The 27,140-nt window shown below is 41.8% G+C and overlaps 2 protein-coding genes across 4 annotated transcripts in view; one reads left to right on the top strand and one right to left on the bottom strand.

Annotated features, from left to right (window-relative positions):
- The first annotated feature begins 843 nt into the window (after positions 1–843).
- Positions 844–7,801, top strand: LOC118372609 (nucleotide-binding oligomerization domain-containing protein 1-like). Of its 2 annotated transcripts, XM_052494574.1 has the most exons (13): positions 844–1,482; positions 1,615–1,842; positions 2,237–2,411; positions 2,606–3,717; positions 3,799–4,427; positions 4,594–4,677; positions 4,788–4,871; positions 4,959–5,042; positions 5,115–5,198; positions 5,529–5,612; positions 5,727–5,810; positions 5,960–6,043; positions 6,246–7,801. In XM_052494574.1, the coding sequence occupies exons 2-13, from the start codon at positions 1,636–1,638 to the stop codon at positions 6,316–6,318; spliced, it is 2,784 nt and encodes a 927-aa protein (XP_052350534.1). In that variant the 5' UTR covers positions 844–1,482; positions 1,615–1,635; the 3' UTR covers positions 6,319–7,801. The 2 variants fall into 2 exon arrangements, with proteins under 2 accessions (XP_052350534.1, XP_052350532.1); XM_052494572.1 differs by having other exon boundaries at positions 845–1,482; positions 2,606–4,427.
- Positions 7,802–9,923: 2,122 nt separating this feature from the next.
- Positions 9,924–27,140, bottom strand: part of LOC118372607 (E3 ubiquitin-protein ligase znrf2-like) — an 89,453-nt gene continuing 72,236 nt past the window's right edge. For both annotated transcript variants that reach the window (XM_035758541.2, XM_035758540.2), the window contains 3 exons: positions 24,089–24,194; positions 13,849–13,931; positions 9,924–13,518 (listed from right to left, as the gene is read on the bottom strand). In XM_035758541.2, the coding sequence (XP_035614434.1) occupies positions 13,874–13,931; positions 24,089–24,194 (164 nt within the window). In that variant the 3' untranslated portion in view covers positions 9,924–13,518; positions 13,849–13,873. The remainder of the gene's footprint in view (positions 13,519–13,848; positions 13,932–24,088; positions 24,195–27,140) is intronic.

Raw genomic sequence — 27,140 nt, forward strand, 5'->3', positions numbered from 1 at the left:
ACTGTTATAGACTGCATCCAATTTGCTGAGTGGAGTGTTGGAGGCTATTTTGTAAATGACATCGCCAAAGTCAAGGATCAGTAATGTAATTGTAACATGTAATATGCTATCAATTGGATTATGGTGTTTTAACATTATGATTCTTATATATTATAGTTAATGGGTCTTCCATTATACCTGTGTCATGACAGTGATGACTATAGCTGACTTCCTATAAAATATATAGGCCGACATGTAAAAATGCACATGAATGGGTACTTTGGGTGAAGGAAATTGTGTCTTTGACTTGCAAACATTTTGGTGCAAGTCTCTCTTCACCCACCATCAACACTAACAATCTCTGCAGTCCTCCTCAATGTCATTGACTTGATTTTCTCTCTGTATTCTAAAATGATTCTCAGCAAATAAACAAGGAATAATTGCACAACCTGTGGTGAAGTAAGCAAAGGCTCCACCCTTCAGATCAGAAGATTCTGTCCTTCAGGGGCCCATGAAGAGGGACCCCAGGCTGATCTTCTATTTTATTTCACCTTTATTTTATTTAACTAGGCAAGTCAGTTAGGAACAAATTCTTATTTTACAATGACAGATCTAAATGAGAGTAAAGTTTAAACTGGGAATTTCTGAAGCTGTACTTATTTCTACCAAGTGCATTGAACTATAAAATGAATACACCAACACTGACAAACATTTGTATTGGTTCTATTTCATTAAATCAGTGGACAAGACAGTCATCTGTAGGCTATGGGCTATTCATGTTAAATTGGCAACAGTAATGCAACACGATAGAGCGGATGCTTGAGGAAAAAAACGGATTATAAATAAAACACATTTAGTCTCAGTAGCAAGTTGACATACATTTGCTACGATGGGTTTGTGTCACATCACACTGGTAGCTAAACCGTATTTTTTCTTTGGTTACGAGTGAGTAAGTTTACATGCACAGTAATAATTTGATATGAAACTGATTGTGACAATATTATGCAACGGTCATGTAAACACCGTACTCTGCTTATTTTAATCGGCGAAAGGTGACATCGAAGTAAGCATATGCTGATTAAAACACTTGGTTTTATAAGCAATATTTCGAATTATTAGGACATGTTTTGGAAATCCTGATTTACCGTGGAGCAATTACAAGTGGCGAAAACCCTGTATAAAAAGAAGCAGACATCAGCATGCCAAAAGCGCGGACGCAATTCGAGGCGAAATTACGCGCATCCGAGGCTGTTTTTGGTTTCACTTCCTCAAAGAACCAGTACTGTGTTGAGTGTTTTTTCCCTCCTGATATTGTTTGAGACAAGATAGATTTCCCATTCAAACGGTCATAGATAAACGTTTTGTTATTATCCTGTCGCACGCTATTTAATGGTTTAATAACCAAGACTGGAGTTTGTTTTTGAAGAGAGACGTAGTTCCCGAGTTTTTCCGCCGCGGACTAGGACAGCGCGGATAAGAACCATGTTATCAAAGGTTCTGACGGTATGTATAGGCAGCCCGTATACGTATACCGTACGCGATAGCCATAGACTACTATAATGTATTTTATCCGTACTGTTGGATCATTTTCTCCTAACTGATTATCTGACTAAAATTACTTCTTACATTTTCCAGTAAATACAGGCAGCTGAAGCCATGCATATTATGGGCTCCAGTGCCGAAGAAGCTCGTGCTGGACTAACGGGCCATGTGTCCACTGTCCAAATGCTCACCTTGCACCGTGAGCTACTAGTTTCCCAAGTGAAGAGCACGCAGTGCATTCTGGATAACCTCCTACAAAGTGGCTTTCTGTGTATTGAGGATACAGAAATCATCCAGCGCTCAGCCACCAAGACAGACCAGGTAATTTACCATAGGAGGGTTTCAGAGAGGATACATGTCCATTTGGACAACACACATTAAATGACAAAGTGCCCATCACAAAGACATGCTCTTGCATTCACAAATAGCTTACTAGGCCCAAACTAAAATGGACTAATTGATTTTAAGATGAGAAAATATAAAAACTTGATTTTGCAATACAATGGTATTTGGTATGTTGCCAGAATCTTATCTGTGAAAAATCCTGTTTGGCCACATTAATCAAATTAATTAATTAAATATGAATCACTGGTAAGTAAATATGATTGGCATCGTGCAGGTGTGTAAAAGGGGGGAACTGTTAGCTGTCAAATTATTATTAAATATTGAATCACTGTAAAGTAAATATTATTTACTTATGATTGACATGGCGCAGGTGCGTAAAATCCTGGAATTGGTCCAAAGCAAAGGGGAGCAGGCATGTGAATATTTCCTATATATTCTCTACAAAGTTTATGATGCATACATAGACCTCCAACCATGGCTTAAAGAGATCAACTACCAGCCACCAGACTTCATACGGGACATACCAGTGAAGAACACGGACCCTAGTAAGTATGTCAGTAAACTGTATGGTGCTGCACTTCATATGTGTTATTGGAATTTTACTTAACAGTAAAAAAATACAGTGCATTGAAAATGTAAGCTATTAGAGAATCACGGAGGAAACTACTGTATATTTTGGCTGAATATCCGTGGTTGAGAATGAGACTCCAGTGTATTCTCCCTACCCCCCTCCTCTCAGTTAGTAGGTACTGTGAGAAGCTGAGGCACGAGCTGGGCCGAGACACACGCTTCATTGCATCCTACACCAAGCGAGAGGAAACCCAGCTGGAGGAGCTCTATACAGGCACCCTGATGGAGCTCCTGAATGATCGCAATGAGAGCCTGGGCCACCTGGAGGGTCTGGAGCAGCTCCTGGGAGAACAGGGTGTCTTTAACCCACAGGCAGAGACGGTGCTCATCACGGGGGACGCTGGGGTGGGCAAGTCCATCCTCCTCCAGAAGCTCCAGAGGCTGTGGTCCAATAGGGAGCTGGAACAGACAGACGCCATGTTCTTCTTCAAGTTCCGCTGTAGGATGTTCAGCACATTCAAGGAGACAGACGAGATCTCACTCAGGGACCTGCTTTTCAAATACAACTGCTACCCCGACCAAGATGCAGACAATGAGGTGTTTAGCTACATCCTCCGCTTCCCCGAAAAGGTTCTCTTTACGTTTGACGGCTATGATGAGATCCATGCTGATCTGGACCTGGAGAACATGCCTGAGGTGGTTTCTCCAGAGGAGAGGACTCACCCCCTTCTGGTGCTCATTAACCTGCTCTGTGGGAAGCTGCTCAATGGTTCCCGGAAAGTCCTTACTGCTCGGACAGGCACCGAGGTCCAGAGCAGGGTGATTCGGAAGAGGGTGGCACTGCGTGGGTTCTCTCCGGCCCACCTTCAAACCTACACCAACCTACACTTCAAAGAGCAGGAGCACAGGGACCTGGTCTCAGTCCAGCTGGATGCCAGCCCCCACCTCTGTGGCCTCTGCTCCATCCCCCTCTTCTGCTGGATCGTCTTCAAGAGCTTTAAACACCTGAGCTCAGTCTACGACGACTTTGAGTTGCCAGAGGCTTGCGTGACCCTCACTAACATATTCCTTCTGCTTTCTGAAGTCTTCTTCAGCCGGGGGGCTGCTCCCCCACCGGGCCTCCTGACGAGAAACACCAGGTGCCCCGCTGATACCTTCAGGGCAGGGTTGAGGCCACTGACAGCCTTCTCCAAGCTGGCTCTGCTGGGCATGGAGAGAGGAGGATTTGTGTTCGACCAGGAGGAGGTGACCTCCTGTGGCCTGACTGAGGACGACCTTCAGGTAGGTTTCCTCCGACCGGTCAGCCACTACGATGCCTGTGGAAACCCTTCTACCTTTGAGTTCTTTCATCTCACCCTACAGTCCTTCTTGGCTGCATTCTCCCTGGTTCTGGACGAACAGGCCAGCGAAGGGAACATCCTCAAGTTCTTCACCGAGTGCAGCAGGAGGGACAACACATCTTGTTTATCATGTGTCTTCCCCTGCATCGGTGGCTCCTCCAAACCCAGGGGAAAGGACCCGTTCAAGACCAACGAGCATCTCCAGTACGCCAACCTCTTCCTGTGTGGACTGCTGTCTAAGGCCAATGCCGGCCTGCTGGAGCACATGGTTCCTCCAGCGCTACTGAAGAGGAAGCGGGCGGTCCTCAAGTCCTACCTGTCCACCAGCGTGAGGTCCCACCTCCGCGGCTTGCCACTCCACAGCACAGAGCAGGAGGGCAGCAAGGTGCATGTCCTGCCCAACTTCCTGTGGATGCTGCGCTGCATTTTCGAGACAGGAAGTAAAGAGGTGGCCCAGCTGACTGCGAAGGGCATTACAGCTGACTACATCAAGCTGGGCTACTGTAATGTGTCCTCTGGCGACTGCAGTGCCCTCAACTTTGTGCTGCAGCACCGGCGGAAGAGGCTCGGGGTGGACATGGACAACAACAACATCAGTGACTATGGGGTCAAGCAGCTCAGGCCTTCATTCAGTAAAATGACTGTGGTGAGGTGAGGAATTAGGAATATATGCAGATGGAAACACTGTACTTTATGCCACTGTTTACATGAAAGGTGCACTTGTTTACAAATAACATAGACAAATCATTTCTTTCTGCTATAAAAAAATAAGAGTAAAACTCTAACTTTTCATCTAAATTAGTTTTTTTCATTTCAGGTTGTGTGTCAATCAGATCTCAGACAGCAGCGTTGAAGTATTGGCTGAGGAGCTTATCAAACACAGAGTGGTGGAGGTTTTGGGGTGAGTCAGTGTCTATCAGGGTCAACTTGCCTGTCGAACTTTAGTACTGTATTATGCTGTATGACAAATTCATATAACGTGACTGTATTTCTGCTTTCTTGATTTTACAGACTTTACAATAATCTCATTACGGACATCGGAGCCAAGCTAATTGCTCATATCATTGAGGAATGTCCAAAGTTAAGAGTCGTCAAGTATGTAAATCAGTATGTCCAATCAATTATATAATTACTTGTGTATGAATTAAAATGTTTATTTTTGGCACTTTGATTTGTTCAAAGGGTTGGCAGCAACAAGTTCACCAGTGTGGGTGGCAGGTATCTGGCCAGTGCCATTCAGAAGAGCACATCTATCTTTGACGTGGGGTAAGTGCACTATTACAATATTTTTTATTTTATTTAACAGAGTGCATGGGATGGATTGTTTCTGTTTTTCAGAATGTGGGGGAACAGTATTGGTGATGAAGGAGCAGGAGCATTCGCAGAGGCCCTGAGGAATCATCCAAGTCTTACCAACCTCAGGTGAGATGGATGGCAAGATATGTCATCGTTATCACTTCTCTTAATAAGTATGTGGCACTGATTGTGCCATGTATTTCAGTTCTCCCACAACTGCGGTTGAGGTCAGAAATAAGGAAGTATAACCCATTGGTGTGTCATTTTCCTAATGCACATTCAGCTACAGTATGGGTTACTGAACTCCCTAACTCACAAACACTGAAACTACAGTCTATTATACATGTATTTTACAGCATATCACTCTGCCTCATAGTAATATCATTACCTAAGGTAATACAGTATACTTATGTACTACTAAAAGTAATTATATTTCTATGCTCTTCTCTCCCTTAGCCTCTCAGCCAATGGCATCACTTCAGAAGGTGGGAGGCACTTGGCCAAAGCACTAAAATGCAACACTACGCTCAGAATCTTCTGGTAGGACAATCTTATTCATACATCAAATTCCTGTGACAGTATTTGTCTCTGATATTTAATGTGTATTTGTGCTTTGGAGTTAACACAGTTTAAATGTGTGTTGTGGTGTTATAGGTTGGTGCAAAACGAGTTGTCAGATGATGTAGCACCAGACATGGCAGAGCTGATCAGATCCAACACGGGTCTATCTCACCTCTGGTAAGGCAGGTCCCATTCTCAACACACTCCCAACAACCAATAACGAAGTTTAGCCTCGGAATTAACCAGAAAGTGAACAAAAGTTATTTCTGAATGTGAATAAAAGTTAGCTGGTTAACCTAGCGATCCCTCTGGTCCATTCTGCACAGGTTAATCAATAATCAGCTGACAGTGGATGGAATCAGACAGCTGTCAGAGGCTCTCTCCCACAACACATCACTTAAAGAGATCTGGTGAGTGTACGCAATGTGACGCAATGTCGCTCATTTAAAGGCACATTACTCTTTTTTTTGTGTCAGGTTAATAATAGTATTTGATATATTCCTTAGACCCATTTGTATTTCAAAACATCTTTCACCATTTCCACTTTGTAATGGTTGTGGGTCTTTTATTGTATTGCTGATTATGATGTGCTCTGTCATCACTCACCCACAGTTTGAAAGGAAACTGTCTTTCTGAAGAGGAAGAGAAGCTGTTTGAGGCTGAGGGAAGGCTACGCTTCCACTGAGGAGACAGAACTGAGCTGGAGTGTGTAGATTGGTCACGTCTGTTACCGAAACTTAGAAGTTCTTTGTGTGTTTTCTTGCATACTGCATTTTGTAAATATTTGAACATACTGTATTAGCTAGGTGATTCTGGCATATGGGTAAAAGCCTTGACTAGTGGCTGTAAGCGAATGAGTGATGCGAGTTTGGAGCAATACTGGCTGTATACAAGGGTCAGCCAATCGTTCACATAACAACAGAATGCAGCACGCGACTGAAGAGAGAAGAGACAACCAACCTGCTAGTGACAGTATCAGCACGCACGCCCCGGAAAGACCGCGGAGAGTAGAAAGGCAGTTTTTGTCAGTTACAGCAGCGCATCCCCTGGACGATAAAGAGGTCAAGTTAGGTGAGAAGCCTGACGACGGAGATGGGGGTGATAAGGTGATGAAGCGTACTTCATGAGCTGTAACAGAAAAACAGCTGTTATTTGGAAAGTTTGAGGTAAGGGAGAAAGTGTGATGGAACAAGTATTAGCATTGTTAAGTATCTTACTATCTGGATCGAATTCTCCCGTTAGCTAGCCAGAGAAATGTTGAGCAACATTTGCCAATTTAACTGATCAAATAATTGTGTTTATGGTGTGAAAATTAGCTGGCTACTAAAGTCAGACAACATCAGATGAGCTAACGTTAACCTAACCAATTCGCTATAATACTAACCCGTATACGACTCCTTGCCGTTCAATAACGCGTTTGTTGCTTACTGGACCCTGGCAATCTGTGTGAAATGTTGACTAGCTAACGAACGAACTACTATCTGTGAACTAATGTTTTCCCTCTACAGCATGTGGTTCATTTTCAGAATGAGAGAATTTAGTGAAAATGAGGTGTTGCTTGTTAAACAAGTCCATTCAGGGATCAAGTGTAGCTGGGCCTGGCTTAAGCTGGATGCCACTATAGAGGTGAAAGGAACACCACACACTTTCCCTATTTCTCACTTTTTCAATACAGTGGATAAAAAGGGTTATGCCAGGTGTACTGTCTGCCTGAAAGAGATCAATTATGCCAACAAAGGGTATCATGCTCTGCTGGCACATTGTAGAACAGATGTCCACAGGCTTAAAGTGTACAATTGTAATAATGTGCAGTGTAGCCCAAAGATTTAGCTTATGTTGTGCTGAATTTGACAGTAACACTTGTGTGTAAGTGAGGGGGGATTATTAACATTTTTACTCAGTGAACATTATTTTTGCAAATGTGTAACCTTGTGCACTTGATCAATGTCTCCTATAGTGGCCACTATAATAGAATGCCTGTTTGTTTCATTCTATTTCTACGTGAAGATGTTTTTTTTTTTAAGTGCAATATTTAGCTGTGTGTGTGTGTGTGAGGTCACAAGTGTTCTATTATAAAGGCTGTCATGGCTAACTGCAATATTGTATTGTTTTTTTCCCAAGACTTGTTGTTTGCAGTAAAGTCTAGGCAATAAATAACATTGAATTGCTTTCTTTACATTTTTTAGTCGTGAGTTAGGTTCACATGAACCACTTTATATTTTACACACAGAGACTGATAATGTAAATCCTATTCTTTGTTGTTTAATTAGTTAAAACCTGCATTTCCCCCTAGCAGGGATTTTTTTGCATGTTTCAGTGCAAAAAAATAGTCATCTTTTTCAGCCCTCACCAGTTTGCATCCCTGATCTATGCGTAGCTATTTCACCCCTACCTACATGTACAAATGACCTCTAACCTGTACCCCCGCACACTGACTTGGTACCGGTACCCCTTGTATAAAGCCTCGTTATTGTGTTACTTTAATTTTTTTTTTTTTACTTTAGTTTATTTGGCAAATATTTTCTTAACTCTTCTTGAACTGCACTGTTGGTTAAGGGCTTGTAAGTAAGCATTTCACAGTAAGGTCTACACTTGTTGTATTCGGGTCATGTGACAAATACAGTTTGATTTGATTTGAAACTGCTTTTGTCGACTAAAGGAAATACTTTACTGGTGCTGAATTGCAGTATTGAATTTCTCCTGCACCACAACAGAGCCCAGTGTAAATAAACTGAATTTTATGCGGTGCCTGCAATTAACTGGAGATTAGGCCACTGCTCTCAAACCTCCCTTATCATCAACCCTCACCCCTCTGATTTCTCTGCCTCATTCCCTTATTCTTGTATATTGGCCAGCACTGTATCTGTATGACACATACAGACAGTCATGTTATGGTCAGTTTGTGGTTGATGGTGACTAATGAATATAGGTTAGCAGGCGATGACAAGGAACAAACAAATAGAGGAAGACAGGACATTACACAACTTCCATATACACTACCGGTCAAACGTTTTAGAACACCTACTCATTCAAGGGTTTTGTCAATTGTACCGCAGAAATGGAACCTAAATCACATAGGATAGATGTTGTGGTAGCTGCTGCAGAGAAGTAACTGGGTGTATGAGATTTTACTGCAACCCCCCATCCCAAAGATATATATATATTTATACACAGTACCAGTCAAAAGTTTGGACACCTACTCATTCAAGGCTTTTTCTTTATTTAAAAAAAATATTTTCCACATTATATAATAATAGTGAAGACATCAAAACTATAGAATCATGTAGTAACAAAAAAAGTGTTAAACAAATCTAAATATATTTTTTATTTGAGATTCTTCAAAGTAGCCACCCTTTTCCTTCGATGACAGCTTTGCACACGCTTGACATTCTCTCAACCAGCTTCATGAGGTAGTCACCTAGAACTTAAAAGTACATTTGTGGAATTTCTATCCTTCTTAATGCATTTGAGCCAATCAGTTGTGTTGTGACAAGTTAGGGGGAGTATACAGAACATAACCCAATTTGGTAAAAGACCAAGTCTATATTATGGCAAGAACAGCTCAAATAAGCAAAGAGAAACGACAGTCCATCATTACTTTAAGACATGAAGGTCAGTCAATACGTAAAATGTAAAGAACTTTTAAAGTTTCATCAAGTGCAGTCGCAAAAACCATCAAGCGCTATGATGAAACTGGCTCTCATGAGGACCGCCACAGGAATTGTCCTTTCAACAGGACAATGACCCAACAGGCAGTGCAAGGGCTATTTTACCAAGGAGAGTGATGGGGTGCTGCATCAGATGACCTGGCTTCCACAATCCCCCTACCTCAACCCAAATTGAGATGGTTTGGGATGAGTCGGACCGCAGAGGGAAGGAAAAGCAGCCAACAAGTGCTCATCATATGTGGGATCTCCTTCAAGACTGTTGGAAAAGCATTCCAGGTGAAGCTGGTTGAGAGAATGCCAAGAGTGTGCAAAGCTGTCATCAAGACAAAAGGTGGCTATTTGAAGAATTACAAATATAAAATGTAGTTTGATTTTTTTAACACTTTTTTGGTTACTACATGATATGTGTTATTTCATATTTTTGATGTCTTCACTATTATTCTACAATGTAGAAAATAGTACAAATAAAGAAAAAGCCTTGAATGAGTAGGTGTTCTAAAATGTTGGACCGGTAATGTAACTTTTCAATGACTGTTGAGAAAGCTTCTGCCATAATGCATTTGAAAGTGAAACACTCATCCACCAATACACACTGTAAGTCACACTAGTACAATTAAAAGAATGTGCTCCAAAAATGTTGCTCTTTTAATTTCAAATTCTGTACATATTTTTACATAAATGGAATGTTATAACATACTGTATGTCTAAAAAGTTTCTAAAATAACATTTCTAGGTATGTACTGTCGGCCTGTCTGAAGTACCTTGGGAGGTATAACCCAAATAAAATAGTTTCCTTCACCTCTCAACTATTACATGAATGCCCTACTACACCTCCACCTTCAGTCAAGCAAGCTCATCCCCAACTAATAATCATCTACAGTATTTTTGCTGTCATGGTATATTATAGTATCATGAACAGAACATCAAGTATAGCTGCTACCTGATGACATATGTGTGTTCTCTAACACATCTCACATTCATATATGTTGACTGTTTTAAATACTGCTTCTTCACAAGTCCATCCATATGACGCTTTTCAACACGGTAGATGTGGATAGACATCGTTCCGATTGGATTGATATGGGCTCAAATTGGCAACTGTAACATAAGCAGCAAAACCAAAACATTTACACAAAATGACCATATAACCCCCCTCCTTTACCACTGGCCTGACATCCAAACGGAGATCTCTACAGTGAAATATAGCGAAATCAGTTTAGGTGCTAGGCTGCCTCCCCACTCGCCCCCCAAAGAAACTCAAACATCCCAAATAAAAGACTAACAAAACTGAAATGGGGGTCAAATGTGATTTAAAACTGATTTTAGCTACAGTAGATCATATAAGGCTGTTCTGGTAGGCTAGCTAGGGAGGATCCTCGTGCTACACACATACCCATGACAATAAGGGCATATTGTACACATACAGTAGTATGCTTCACAATCGTGAGCCATTCGACAACATTTCAATACACTTACAGTACAGTAGCCATGGGACAAACCATGCAGTTAGACCAGACATTCTAGTTTCTCCCTCACTGATGTGCAATGAGGAGAAACTTCAATCTGGATTTAGATGAAACTTTATTAGCTATAGTACATGATGACAAATGGGGAAACAGTCCATTTGGGTGGGGGATTTTTATTGTCCCAATTCCAAAGTGCTCGCTGTACTTCTTGAAAAATAAATTGTTAGCAGCATGTTTTAGAGGCATGATGATGGCACTTTTGGAGAAACCACAGTTAATATGGTGTAACTGACCCAGTAGCCATGGTAACACTATCTTTAGTATATCCATACCATAATACCCAGATCCCCTATTAATGCTCTTTGTTAATTTGTCTGACTGGTCGTTATAAGTTTGAATTGGGAAACCAATATAAATACTATTGATCTTATTCCTTGATATGTCATAATAATATACTATAATCTAAAATCCCTAAACTGTGGAGATGAAAAACCTCCACAATGATTGTGAAAAGCATAGCCAATAAAGCCTTTTGTCTTATTCATTGAATTTGTCTATGAGTTTCTTACTCTGCCCTTATTCGCAACCCAATGGTGAAGATGGAGGTCTAGTATACTTGTGTACTCGTTAGCAGCACATCCTGGGAAAGCTCTCAAAACATTAAAGAGATCAACATCAAGGCCTTGTTTAAATATTACAACACAGGGTTGCTGGAAGCTGAAATGTATTAGATAGGAAATGTGTAAAACCTTCAAACATGTTGACAAAGTTTCATGGGATCCATCATTCTAATGATAACTTTTTTGAAGACATCAGTAATCCCCTTATTCTGATTGGCTTTGGCATGGAGCTCCACCAATCGTCTACTTCCTGCCCCGCCCTCTCACCTCTACTGTGATAGGCTGATAGATTGATTGGTAGATGATTATGATTGGGTAAAAGGTGTGCTAGCTCAGGCAGCTATTTGAAACAGCACTGAAATGGACAAACATGAATAGAAGACATTTATTTATGTCATTCTCTTTGCATTAAGGCCCGACTTAGTTTCACTACAACTCACACATACATACACAGATATGCAATTACACCATTATGTCAAAACCTGCACACTTAAAATAAAATAATTTGCATAATAATAACTGCTAAGTCTCATGATGATAAATAAAGATTAAAAGTCAAAGTGAGTGAGTGAGAGAAGAGGATGGGTGTGTGAACCCTGTAGAAGGCTAGAGTATATACACCACATAATATCAACGGGCCCCTGGGGGAGGGGGATATCTGATCTGGGGTCAGCACATTGTAGCCTGGATCCCAACTGAAGTGCTCCTCTTTACAATTGCCAAACTGAAGATGTACAGTAAAACACAGTGAAACACAGTAATTCAGTTGGGATTCAGGCTAAGCACAGAGGGCCTCATGTCCCAGTCAGACAGCTATTAATGCTACAAAAACTAAGATTAACGTTCTCACTCCAGAGAAGTGCCTGCTGGGAGTTGTAGTTGCCACTAGCCGAGCCACACGCTTCTGGTAGCACAGTCCAGTTCACGTCTTGTTGCTACCACAGAGGCATTGAAGGGTTGTGAGTTTGATAGCTAGTCAGGGGAAAGGAGAGCGTGAGAAACAGAGAGCGGGACAGCATATAGCAGGGCACTTCTAATTTCAGTGTGGCTAGCAGGTAGCAGCATGTCCCAGTGGAGTAAAGGTTAGAGTTAAGCAGAGTTTCACATTCAGCTGAGTCTGGCTCTCTGCTGGGTCTCTCTCCATCTGTCGTCATCCAGTCAACAACACACGGGGGGAAGGGCTAGGGAGGGAGGATTTAGTATAGACTGATACCTGACCTCCCGCCCCTCTGTCCCCCACCCACCATTCACACTGTTCTGTTGTCCTGACTCTGCCTTGGTAGGCCAGGATCCGAAGGTGAAGGCACTGGTAGACAGAGTTGGTGAGGATGGGGAAAGAGTGGGAGAGGGGGATGAGGACTGACTTCCCCCTCTCCCCTCAGCTTGCTCCCCGAAATGTCCAGGTGTACAATCACTCAGACCAAACAGATGGGAGGAGACTTGAATCTGTTGTCCAATAACACAGGAGGAGGGAATTCCAAGTCACAGTAGCCATGGAGCTCAGCCAATCACAGCAGCTCAATCACTGAGGCACGGCCAATGGGATGGAATGCAAAATGTCTGTGGGTGGCATATACAGCCGTTCCATTGATGCAGCAGAGAGTGAGAGGGCGTGTTGAGAGCAACAGATTTTCCTGATTGGATAGTTGTGCAAAAGAGGTGTTGTGTCTTCCCTCAACATCAGCCTGTCGGATAAGCATGTCTGTCTGTCTGTCTGTCTGTCTGTCTGTCTGTCTGTCTGTCTGTCTGTCTGTCTGTCTGTCTGTCTGTCTGTCTGTCTGTCTTTGAGGACAAAGCAGAGGTTGGTTGTATTTGTGAGTGTGAGTTTGTGTCTGTCTGGTCTTGTCTTGGAGCAGATTGTGTGTGTGTGTGAAGATAGAGATATAGATCAGCATTAAATGTAGTTTCCCTGAAAATGGCTTTTAATGAGATTTGGCACTCTGCGGTTCTTGACTGGTTTGAGTGGAGGTGTTGAGGGCTGTTGAGACATACTGGAGGTGGTGGGGGTAGAGGGGTAGGGTCAGGGGTCAGTTCTGTACTGGCCACAGAGTCACAGGGAAGGGGATGGGATTCACATTGAGGACTGTTGTTATTGGAACAGATCACTCTTCTTATCGAGGAAGTAAGAAACCTGCAGCGAGGAAAAACAACAGAAATCTGAATAACCTGAGGGCTAACACGGGATGCTGAAACAGAACAATAGAAAGAAAGAACTCGACTGAACTAAAGGGTATAATACTGTATCATATTTTTCCTGTTTTGTGTCAATACAGTACTGCATTTCTGTTTGGGGAATTCTACGGCAGAAACTTTTAAGTTTCCCACAGAATATTAAAGTGACTTATCACAATAATGCATCAACATCAACAACACTCAGGAAATGTGGAATTTACCTGCGGAGAAAATACATATTAATATAGAATTTACCTGTGAAGAAAATACATATTAATATAGAATTTACCTGTGGAGAAAAGTAGCGAGGCCCTCTAGTCTGAGGGATGTTCTGGACACGATCTGTTCACCTCAAACCACTCATCAATACAGCTGACAGAGAGAGAACAGGAGACACAGTCAGGGAGAACATAGCACATACTACATACAGTGCTTTCGGGAAAGTATTCAGACCCCCTTTTCCCCCCAAAACGATTCCACGTTACAGCCTTATTCTAAAATGGATGAAATAATTTTTTTCTTCATCAATCTACACACAATAACCCATAATGACAAAGTGGAAAAGGTTTTTAGGGATAGGCATCCCGCTAGCGGTACACCAGTCGACGACATCTGGTGAAATTGGAGGGCGCACAATTCAAATAAATAATCCTAATATTAAGCATTCGTGAACATACAAGTATCTTATATAATTTAAAAGATTAAATTCTTGTTAATCCAACTGCGTTGTCCGACTTACAATAGGCTTTACAGCGAAAGCATGCCATGCAATTGTCTGAGGACGGCGCCCCACATCAACATATTTTCCAAACAGCACAGTCTTCTTAAAATCACAAATAGCGATTAAATAACTTTCTCTTGACGATCTTCTCTGTTTGCAATCCCAAGGGTCCCAGCTACAACATGAATGGTCATTGTGTTAGATAAAATCCTTGTTTATATCCCAAAAAGTATGTTTAGGGGGACAAATTGACGCCATAGAGAGAACACTGTGTTTCAGCGAGCTCCCGTGGCATCCGTTAATTTATATTTTTACATTAATCTCCTAGCCTCATAGAACCCCTCATCCCGGATCCGGGATCGTGACTACTGCTCAAGCTCATTACCATAACGCAACGTTAACGATTTCTGAAAATCGCAAATGAAATGAAATAAATATGCCTGTTCTCAAGCTTAGCCTTTTCTTAACAACACTGTCATCTCAAATTTTCAAAATATGCTTTTGAACCATAGAAAATCAATAATTTGTGTAAGAGTGTTGATAGCTAGCTTAGCATTTAGCGTAGCATTTAGCACGCAACATATTCACAAAAACCAGCAAAGCAATCAAATAAAATAATTTACCTTTGAAGAACTTCAGATGTTTCAATGAGGAGACTCTCAGTTACATAGCAATGTCCAGTTTTTCCTGAAAGATTCTTTGTGTAGGACAAATCGCTCCGTTTTGTACATCACATTTGGCTACCGAAACGAACCGAAAATTCAGTCACCTACACGTCAAACTTTTTTCCGAATTAACTCCATAATATCGACCGAAACAATGGCAAACGTTGTTTGAATCAATCCTCAAGGTGTTTTGTCAAATATCTTTTCATTGATATGCCGTTCGTGGAAGCATGGTTTTTCTCTGAATCCCATGGAAAAATACCAGCAGCTGAGTTTTGCGCACCAATTTCCACGCAGGACACCGTGCGGACACTTGGCAAATGTAGTCTCTTATGGTCAATCTTCCAATGATATGCCTGCAAATACGTCACAATGCTGCAGACCCCTTGGGGAAACGATAGAAAGGGTAGGCTCATTCCTGGGGCATTCACAGCCATATAAGGAGACAATGCAAAACGTAGCTTCAGAAATCCTGTTCATTTCCTGGTTGCAGTAACATCTTGGTTTTGCCTAAAGCTTGTGTTCTAGGGCACTCGCAGTGAAAATCTTTGCAGTTCTGGAAACGTCAGAGTGTTTTCTTTCCAAAGCTATCAATTCCATGCATAGTCGAGCATCTTTTCGTGACAAAATATCGCGCTTAAAACGGGCACGTCTTTTTATCCAAAAATGCAATACTGCCCCTAGAGTCTTAAGAGGCTAGATTGAAAAAGTGGTAGAATTGTAGAATAAGTTATCCTACAATGAGTCTTGACGGCTATTTATCAAAAATCTCAGACAACATGCCCAACAGAACTACTAAGAACTCGACCAAAACCACCATCCTTGTAGATGTGCAGGAGGAGCTAGCTAACGTTAGCGAAGCTAGCACCATTGCGGATCCAGGCACAATGGACCTGGTGATTCAAAAGATGACTGATAACATTACTAAAGTGATTGATGTTAAGATAAGAACGGTCTTGGAAGCAATAGCAGGCCATTAAGCTGAACTACAGAGGGTTGTCAAACGTGTTGATGAGGCGGAAGGAAGAATTGCTAGAGTGTAAACTTCAACTACATCTATGGACACTAAAATAAAAGCACTTGAGAAACAGGTGCGCAAAATGGCGGAGCACATTGACGACTTGGATAATCGAGGACTCAGATGCAATATTCGTGTTGTGGGACTCCCGGAAAATTCTGAAGGGACACGTTCAGTAAATTTTTGTTGAGGAATGCGGTATAGCTTCACTCTCTCCTCAAGCTAAGTCACTTAAAGCTATTTGTGATGATCTGGGGTATGCTGATGTTTGGAGAACTTTTCATCCCTCCAACAGAGAGTTCACTTTAATCTCTGGACCTCAAGAATGTCAGACTAGAATAGATTACTTATTTATGCCCAGGACATCTTTGCAGTCTGTTTTATCCACTAGGATAGGAAGCATAGTCATATCTGATCATGCAGAGGTGATCCTGGACATAAAACTCAGCGGGGCATTCAATCGGTCAAGACATTGGAGGTTGAATACAACCATTCTTAAAGACCATACATTCACATCATATTTTATTACAGAGTTTAAAGCGTTTTCTCTATTAACTCTCAATCAACAGATAACCCCTCGCTCCTTTGGGAAAACTGTAAAGCGTACGCCAGGGGTCTGATTATGTCATACACAGCCACTAAGAGACGGAAAGAGCGTGAAAAGCAAAACACGTTAAAGGTTGAATTAGGAACTAAAGAGAAGGACTACATAGCTAAAAAGAGAGCTGACTCAGTCAATTGCTACTATTACTGATTCTGATGACAATCATTTATATGAAAATAAATTGATAAATGACTAATTTAAGAAATTTTATGCAAAACTTTATGCCTCAGAACTGCCAAAGGATGCACCCAAATTAATGGAGAACTTATTTTCTAAGATTGAGCTCCCTTCTATCTCCGAAGAACAGAGGTCTCTCCTTAATGTCCCTATTACCGAGGAAGAGATAATGTTCGCAATTAAGAATCTGCAAAATGGTAACGCCCCAGGACCAGACGGGTTTTGTAGTGAGATCTATAAAGAGTTCCATGGCCTGTTCCTTGAGCCATTGCGTGATATGTTTAACCACTCATTTTCAAATGACCAGCTCCCTCAAACGCTGAGAGAATATCACTTACTCTCAAAATGGGAAAATGTCCATAGTCTTGTTCCTCGTACAGACCAATTTCCTTTCTAGAATAGAAATTTGCTTTCTAAAATTCTAGCCACAAGACTAGAGGACTCACTGCCACTAATTGTGAAAGGAGACCAAACTGGCTTCATTAAGGGCCGTAAATCACGCAACAATGTCAGGCGGCTTCTTAATGTAATTCAAGCCTACCAACAAAGTGCTATGGATGGTCTTGTGCTCTCCCTAGATGCTGAGAAAGCATTTGATCGTGTGGAGTGGTCTTACCCATTCTTTGCTCTAAATAAATTTGGTCTAAGGGACAACTTTATAAAATGGGTGAAAGTTTTATATGATGATCCTCAGGCTGCTGTCCTTACTAATGGGCTAAGGTCAAATAGCTTCTCTATACACAGAGGTACCAGACAGGGCTGTCCTTTGTCCCCTCTCCTATTTGCACTCGTTATGGAACCACTGGCCGAGGCCACCAGGGCAACGCCTGCTATACAGGGGCTGCTCATTGGTGATGTTCACCATAAAATATGCTTGTATGCTGATGATGTGCTGATATTCATCTCTAGTCCCGAGACTTCAATTACATATTTTATTAATATTATTGAATTATTCAGCGAATTCTCAGGCTACAAGATTAACTTAACTAAATCAGAGGCTATGCCACTTGGTAACCTTCACTCTGTACCTAATACTTCTCCCCCCTTCCCTTTTAAATGGTCTCCCTCAGGCTTTATGTATCTGGGTATATTTGTAACTCCTAAATTCCAGCAAATGTACAAAGCCAATATTGTTCCCTTGTTTGATACAATAAGACAAGATCTGGAGCGCTGGAACTCTCTCCCGATTTCTTGGTTAGGTAGAATATCCTTCTTGAAAATGAACATTTTACCTAGACTACTTTACCCAATCCAAATGATCCCAGTATTACTATCCAATAAGGTAATAAAGGATGTAAATGGATGGCTAAGTACCTTTATATGGAGTAAACGCTGCCAAGTTCTATGGGCGGCTTAGATCTGCCCAATATCAGGTTCAGAAGTTTTTCAGAAGTTTCAAGTCTGTAGAAGATCACTGCAATAATCCTATTACACTTAACACACTCAAAGTATGGAGGTCAGTTCAACACTTCCTGGGAAGGTCCAAACTAACCTCTGCTCTTCCCCCAATTCTTAACAACCCAGATTTTAGTCCAGGATTGCTGGATGCTGGCTTTAACTTTTGGCTTAATAAGGGCATACACAGACTAAATGATTTATTTGCCGATAAGATTTTATTGTCATTTGAGCAGATGGTCGAGAAATATCGACTCCCAAAGCAGGACTTTTTCCGCTTCCTACAAGTAAGACATTATATTCTGAAGAGCATCACCTTAATTGGTAACCCTGATATGTCTGCCATTGAAAGAATGCTTTTTTTCCCACAAAGGAAAATGTCTGTAAGTCTGTTTTATGATGCTTTAAGGTCCTTTTCTGCTGTCAACACACAGAGGGTGAAACAAGTGTGGGAGAAAGTATTGTCTGTTACTATTGACAAAGAGATGTGGAAGGACATTTGGAGATATGCAAAATCAATATCTTTATGTAATCGTACTAGAGCAATCCAATTAAGAATAATACACAGATTGCATATATCCCCAAATCGCAGACATGCTTTTAGCCCCTCTTCCTCTTCTCCTCCGTGTCTTAAATGCAAAACTGATACAGGCACCCTAACACATTGTTTATGGTCATGTACCAAAATACAAAGATACTGGTTCTGGTGTTCTGCAAGAAATTGAAAAGAACCTAGGGGTTGATCTAGAATTGGACCCAGTTTCTTCACTGTTGTGTCTCCCTAGTAGGCATGTTACTTCTGTCGGTAAGAGGAGGCTTTACAACATCCTTACCTTCGCAGAGAGGAAAACCATCCCTTTACAGTGGATTAGTGATAAGGTTCCTTCTATTAAAGATTGGCATAAGATACTATTTGAATGGGTGCCTCTGGAATATCTGACATGTGCATTGCATTCTAAAACAGACCAGTTCTACAAAGTATGGCAACCTTATCTAAATTACCTAGAACCTGAGGTATCAGCTATTATACTGCAAGGATTCTGTTAGAATGGTGGTGATCTATGTATTTCAGAATTACACTGTACGTTCCATGTGTGGAACCTAACTTCTCGGTTTAAACTGAGCTTTTTTGTATAATTTCTGTTTGTAAGTTTGTTTAAAATGTATGTATTGAGAGACGCAATGATGGGGATGGGGTCAGAGAAGCGCCGAGCGGGAAGAGGAAAATGGTGTACGTATGTATGGGTGTGTATGTATGTGTGTGTATGTATTAGAAGTCGACCGATTAATCGGAATGGCCGATTAATTGGGGCCGATTTCAAGTTTTCATGACAATCGTAAATCTGTATTTTTGGGCGCCGATTTCCGTTTTTTATTATTATTATTTTTATACCTTTATTTAAAATCAAATCAGATGTATTTATATAGCCCTTCGTACATCAGCTGATATCTCAAAGTGCTGTACAGAAACCCAGCCTAAAATCCCAAACAGCAAGCCATGCAGGTGTAGAAGCACAGTGGCCAGGAAAAACTCTCTAGAAAGGCCAAAACCTAGGATGAAACCTAGAGAGGAACCAGGCTATGTGGGGTGGCCAGTCCTCTTCTGGCTCTGCCGGGTGGAGATTATAACAGAACATGGCCAAGATGTTCAAATGTTCATAAATGATCAGCATGGTCAAATAATAATAAGGCAGAACAGTTGAAACTGGAGCAGCAGCATGGCCAGGTGGACTGGGGACAGCAAGGAGTCATCATGTCAGGTAGTCCTGAGGCATGGTCCTAGGGCTAAGGTCCTCCGAGAGAGAGAAAGAGAGAATTAGAGAGAGCACGCTTAAATTCACACAGGACACCGAATAGGACAGGAGAAGTACTCCAGATATAACAAACTGACCCTAGCCCCCCGACACATAAACTACTGCAGCATAAATACCGGAGGCTGAGACAGGAGGGGTCAGGAGACACTGTGGCCCCACCCGAGGACACCCCCGGACAGGGCCAAACAGGAAGGATATAACCCCACCCACTTTGCCAAAGCACAGCCCCCACACCACTAGAGGGATATCTTCAACCACCAACTTACCATCCTGAGACAAGGCCGAGTATAGCCCACAAAGATCTCCGCCACGGCACAACCCAGACAGGAAGATCACATCAGTGACTCAACCCACTCAAGTGATTTAACTAGGCAAGTCATTTAAAGAACACATTCTTATTTTCAATGACGGCCTAGGACCGGTGGGTTAACTGCCTTGTTCAGGGGCAGAATGACAGATTTTCACCTTGTCAGCTCAGGGGATCCAATCTGGCAACCATACAGTTAACTAGTCCAATGCTCTAACCATTGCACTCCACGAGTAGCCTGCCTATTATGCGAATGCAGTAAAAGTCAAGGTAAATTGCTAGCTAGTATTAAACTTATCTTATAAAAAACAATCAATCCTAATCACTTTTTATAACTACTAATCCAGTTTACCAGGCAATATTAACCAGGTGAAATTGTGTAATTTCTCTTGCGTTCATTGCACGCAGAGTCAGGGTATATGCAACAGTTTGGGCTGCCTGGCTCATTGCGAACTAATTTGCCAGAATGTTACGTAATTATGACATAACATTGAAGGTTGTGCAATGTAACAAGAATATTTAGATTTAGGGATGCCACCCGTTAGATAAAATACTGAACGGTTCCGTATTTTACTGAAATAAGAAACGTTTTGATTTTCGAAATGATAGTTTCCAGATTCGACCATATTAATGACCAAAGGCTCGTATTTCTGCGTGTTATTATGTTATAATTAAGTCTGATTTGATAGAGCAGTCTGACTGAGCAGCAACAGGCCCGTAATCATTCATTCAAACAGCACTTTCATGCATTTTGCCAGCAGCTCTTCGCAAAAACAGCGCTGTTTATGACTTCAAGCCTATCAGCCTAATGGCTGGTGTAACCAATGTGAAATTGCTAGCTAGTTAGCTGGGTGTGCGCTAATACTGTTTCAAACGTCACTCGCTTTTAGATTTGGAGTAGTTATTCCCCTTGCGCTGCAAGGGCCGCGGCTTTTGTAGCGATGGGCATGTCGAGTGTGGCTGTTGTCGAAGCCAAGATAAGGGCGAGGAGGGGGATGGAAGCTATACTGTTACACTGGCAATACTATAGTGCCTATAAGAACATCCAATAGTCAAAGGTATATGAAATACAAATGGTATAGAGAGAAATAGTCTTATAAACACTATATTAACTACAACCTAAAACCTCTTACCTTGGAATATTGAAGTCTCATGTTAAAAGGAACCACCAACTTTCATATGTTCTCATGTTCTGAGCAAGGAACTTAAACGTTAGCTTTTTTACATGGCACACATTTTTACATGGCACATATTACTTTTTTCTCCAACACTTTGTTTTTGCATTATTTAAACCAAATTGAACATGTTTCATTATTTATTTGAGGCTAAATTGATTTTATTGATGTATTATATTAAGTTAAAATAAGTGTTAATTCAGTATGGTTGTAATTGTCATTATTACAAATAAATTAAATAAAAAAAATAGACCGATTAATCGGTATCGGCTTTTTTGATCCTCCAATAATCGGTATCGGCGTTGAAAAATCAAAATGTAAATAAACATGTATATGTATGTATTTTCATACAGAAAGTGCTGTATTTGTTGCTTTGTCTCTGTTGTTGTATCTCTTAGTATAGGTGAAAATTGTGAAATTCCAATAAAAAATACTGTTACAAACAGTCTGTTTAGATGGCACCATCGATTTCAGTAATCCACTCGTTCAACATGCAGACAAAGGAGTCCAAAAAGTTACCTCTAAACTTCGTCCAAACAAGTTAAACAATGTTTCTATTTAAATCCTCAGGTACCCTAAAATGTAAATAAACAATAATTTTTCATACAGAAAGTAGTGTGTTCAAAAGGAAAGTAAAATGAGTCAGCGCACACCTTCTTCCGCGTGCGCCGAAAGACTGATATTGTTCCGGTGCCCTCTTCACCAAAACTCCACATTCCTGCTTGTTTTTCAAGAAACAAGCCTGAAACCTTGAATAAAGACTGTTGACATCTAGTGGAAGCCATAGGAATTGCAATCTGGGAGCCGGAATTACATAGGACCCCTAGCTTTCTATTGTAAGAGCCTGGGACCTAAAAAAGAAAAGAAAAGAAATCTAGGTTTTTCGTCTGATTTTTTTCCTGCCATATCAATTCTGTTATAGTCTCAGACATTATTTGAACAATTTTAGAAACTTCAACGTGTTTTCTATCCAATGCAACCAATTTGATGCATATCCTGGCTTCTGGGCCTGAGTAACAGGCCGTACTTTGGGCACATCAGTCAGGTGGAAATTCAGGAAACTAGACCCTATCACAGAGAGGTTTTAACAAAAATACCATTTACATAAGTATTCAGACCCTTTGCTATGAGACTCAAAATTGTGCTCAGGTGCATCCTGTTTCCATTGTTCATCCTTGAGATGTTTCTACAACTTGATTGGAGTCCACCTGTGGTAAATTCAATTGATTTTACATGATTTGGAAAGACAACCACCTGTCTATATAAGGTCCCAGTTGACAGTTCATGTCAGAGCAAAAACCAAGCCTTGAGGTCGAAAGAATTGTCCGTAGAACTCTGAGACAGGATTGTGTCGAGGCACAGATCTGGGGAAGGGTACCAAAACATTTCTTCAGCATTGAAGGTCCCCAAGAACACAGTGGCCTCTATCATTCTTAAATGGAAGAAGTTTGGAAACACCAAGACACTTCCTTTTTAGAGCTGACCGCCCGGCCAAACTGAGCAACTGGGGGAGAAAGGCCTTGGTCAGGGAGGTGACCAAGAACCCGATGGTCACTCTGACAGAGCTCCAGAGTTCCTCTGTGGAGATGGAAGAAACTTCCAGAAGGACAAGCATCTGTGCTGCACTCCACCAATCAGGTAATTATGGTAGAATGGCCAAACGGAAGCCACTCCTCAGTAAAAGGCACATGGGAAACAAGACTCTCTGGTCTGATGAAAACAAGATTGAAGTATTTGGCCTGAATGCCAAGCGTAACATCTGGAGGAAACCTGGCAGCATCCCTACGGTGAAGCATAGTAGTGGCAGCATCATGCCATGGGGATGTTTTTCAGGTGCAGGGACTGGGAGACTAGTCGGGATTGAGGGAAAGCTGAGAGAAGCAAAGTACAGAGAATTCATGGATGAAAACCTGCTCCAGAGCACTCAGGACAACTTCCAACAGGACAACGAGCCTAAGAACACAGCCAAGACAACGCAGGATTGGCTTCTGGACAAGTCTTTGAATGTCCTTGAGTGGCCCAGCCAGAGCCCGGACTTGAACCCGATCAAACATTTATGGAGAGACCTGAAAATAGCTGTGCAGTGACACTCCCCATCCAACCTGACAAAGCTTGAGAGGATCTGTAGAGAGGAATAGGAGAAACTCCCCAAATACAGGTGTGCCAAGCATGTAGCATCATACCCAAGAAAAGTCAAGGCTGTAATCGCTGCCAAAGGTGCTTCAATAAAGAACTGAGTAAAGGGTCTGAATACTTATGTAAATGTGATATTTAAGCAACAATGAACAAAAACCTGTTTATGGTTTGTCATTAACGGGTATTGTTTGTAGATTGATGAGGGTGAAAAAAACAATTGAATCCATTTTAGAATAAGGCTGTAATAAAATGTAATAAAATGTGGAAAGGTCAAGGGATCTGAATACTTTGTAAATGCACTGTATACAGAACACAAGAAGGGAAGGGGAGGGAGACACAGAGAGAGAGAGAGAGAGAGAGAGAGAGAGAGCAGGAAAGATTATGCATACACGTACCGGTTGAGGAAAACAGGAGAGATCCCTCTTGTCTTAGGTTGTACAGAAACATTTTGTGATAGAGGTGGAGAGAAGGAGAGAGGTATATAGAAAGAAGGGGAGAGAGAGAGAGGGGGACTTACCCTTTGTGGTATATGCAGAGACAGGGCAGGCGAGCAATGGTGTCCCCCTGTACCAGCTCCTCAAGACAGATTGCACATTCCCCTGCATCCTTACTCAGGACGTCCTCTGGAGGGAGAGAGAGAGTGAGTGAGTGAGTGAGTGAGTGAGTAACAGGAAATAGAGCTAGATTGCCCATTTAATCAATCAGGCCAAAGCCAGCTGCACTCTCCACCACCACAGCCTTGTCAAAGCCTGCAAACAGCCCTAGTCACAGCCTGCAAAGAACCACAGGGCTTCTGCGTGGAGGCTGGAGAGAGAGAGAAAGATAGAGAGAACACCTATGAGGATCAAAACACACATCAACATGATACCGCCATGATTGGCTAAGAATGATTGCGTTTACACTACATTTCCTGAAGGGGGAGCTCTATATCCATGGTTAAACCCGTGGACCAAATTGGCATTAGGAGCAGGCTCTAATGCAGTGGGACATGTGATGCTGAGAGGATATGGAGAGGTGCATTTGGTCTTTCTTCCTTACAAACAACAACACACATAGTTTAAAGCAAGTGCTGTTCTGCATCAAGCTCTGCATAGTGTGGAATTGATAGGAGGAATCCCACTACTACAGTGTCTATTATGACTCCAGACTGACAACACAGCACTTCTCTGTCATAGGATCCCTTCTGAGGTCACAGAACGGCATTACATCCATCTATTCTCCATATTCATCTATTGACTCTACTCAGGGAATAATTCACCCAGTCAGACTACACTGTCTAGCACAACCAAATCAATGGATTGTCAGTCAAGGTTAATGTTTAGTGGTTAATGACTGTTTCAGAATGAGCAAAGGGGATATTCCCAATAACTCCCAATAACTGTCGCCTAAAATAATTCATTTAATTCTGCCTTCACACAACACAAGGGTGAGTCCAAAATGCCACCATATTCCCTATTAGAAAGGAGACCTGGTCAAAAGTAGTGTACTATATAGGGAATAGGGTGCCATGTCCGACTCACACTAGTCCTTGCATACTTATGCCATTGTGTCTGCCTGGGTTAATAATTTGCATAACTCAAACAATCTCCCCATAAACAGAGGCACTATCTTTATTTCAACAGTTGGTTCTGTGGTTGTGTATGTCATGTTATCTGCAGCCCTCAGACCAAATCCTGCTTCAATAATTGATTATTTACTCATACTGGAAGCAAGTGAGAATGAAAACTGCTCCCATGCAGTTCTGCAGTGTGTGTACATCTATTTAAATCATCAAACTTCTCTCCAGGACTCTCTCTCAGTCTCTCTCTCTCTCTCTCTCTCTCTCTCTCTCTCTCTCTCTCTCTCTCTCTCTCTCTCTCTCTCTCTCTCTCTCTCTCTCTCTCTCTCTCTCTCTCTCTCTCTCTCTCTCTCTCTCTCTCTCTCTCTCTCGTTGGTTATTTTTATCTGATGTGTTATAGAAACACATGTTACTGGCTCAGCTGACAGCTACAGAAAACACAGATGGGGGGCAAGGGACTCAGAAAAAGGACACGCACACATGTAAATGCACACACACACCGGAGGGTTATTAAAAGCCTCATTAAAACACCAGGCTACTGTTCCTGTAAAAACTGACCAACACACTATGTGTGTGTTAAACAGAGAGCAGGACAGCAGGCAGAGAGAGAGAGAGAGAGGGGTAGCTATGTATATTGTTGTAACACTGTACATAGCCATAATATGACATTTGAAATGTCTCTATTCCTCTTTTGTGAGTATAATGTTTACTGTACATTTTGATTGTTCATGTTACCTTTGTTTATTATCTATTTAACTTGTTTGGCAATGTAAACATATGTTTCCTATGCCAATAAAGCCCTTTGAATTGAAATGAGGGAGAGAGAGAGAGGGAGCGAAAGAGAGAGAGATGGAGAGAGAGAGTGAGAGAGCATTCCTCTATAAACAATCTACTACCACGTGGGTTTTTGATGTTGGTGACCTTGCACATACACAAGTACACACACGTACACAAATACACACGTACACACACCCACACCCAAACCCACACACTGCAGGAGGTGTCTTGGCCTGGAATATGATGCAATTTCGAGAATAATTATGTATTGGAGATATCTGACCTTCTATCCCACAATGTTAGTTTCCTATTTAAATTGTCAATTCTTCCTTAACTCCAGACGATTAGAGAAGAACAAGAGAGTCTTCACACACAGAGACGCGTATAAAGCTCTCCCTCGCCCTCCATTTGGCAAATCTGACCATAATTCTATCCTCCTGATTCCTGTTTACAAGCAAAAATTAAAGCAGGAAGCACCAGTGTTTCGGGATATAAAAAAGTGGTCAGATGAAGCAGATGCTAAGCTACAGGGCTGTTTTGCTAGCACAGACTGGAATATGTTCCTGGGACTCTTCCGATGGCATTGAGGAGTACACTACATCAGTCACTGGCTTCATCAATATGTGCATCGATGACGTCGTCCCCATAGTGACGGTACGTACATACCCCAAACAGAAGCCATGGATCACAGGCAACATCCGCACTGAGCTAAAGGGTAGAGCTGCCGCTTTCAAAGAGCAGGACTAACCTGGAAGTTTGTAAAAAATCCCGATATGGCCTCCGACGAACCATCAAACAGGCAAAACATCAATACAGGACTAAGTTCGAATCGTACTACACCGGCTTCAACGTTCCTCGGATGTGGCAGGGCTTGAGTAAGACCTTTAAACAGGTCAGCATTCACAAGGCCGCAGGGCCAGACGGATTACCAGGACATGTACTCCGAGCATGCGCTGACCAACTGGCAAGTGTCTTCACTGACATTTTCAATGTGTCCCTGGTTGAGTCTGTAATACCAACATGTTTCAAGCAGACCACCATAGCCGTCTGTAGCCATGAAGTGCTTTGAAAGGTTGGTCATGGCTCACAACACCATTATCCCAGAAACCCTAGACCTACTTCAATGTGCATACCACCCCAACAGATCCACCGATGATGCAATCTCACATTGGTGTTCCTTTTGCCCTGGACAAAAGGAACACCAATGTAAGAATGCTATTCATTTACTACAGCT

The sequence above is a fragment of the Oncorhynchus keta genome, chromosome 34, assembly GCF_023373465.1.
Source record: "Oncorhynchus keta strain PuntledgeMale-10-30-2019 chromosome 34, Oket_V2, whole genome shotgun sequence".
Lineage (NCBI taxonomy): Eukaryota > Metazoa > Chordata > Actinopteri > Salmoniformes > Salmonidae > Oncorhynchus > Oncorhynchus keta.

Coding starts and splice junctions, on each gene's coding strand:
- LOC118372609 (XM_052494572.1), top strand. CDS start 1,636: ATGCATATTATGGGCTCCAGTGCCGAAGAAGCTCGTGCTGGACTAACG. Junction 1,843..2,236: donor CAGCCACCAAGACAGACCAG/GTAATTTACCAT, acceptor GACATGGCGCAG/GTGCGTAAAATCCTGGAATT. Junction 5,613..5,726: donor ACTACGCTCAGAATCTTCTG/GTAGGACAATCT, acceptor GTGGTGTTATAG/GTTGGTGCAAAACGAGTTGT.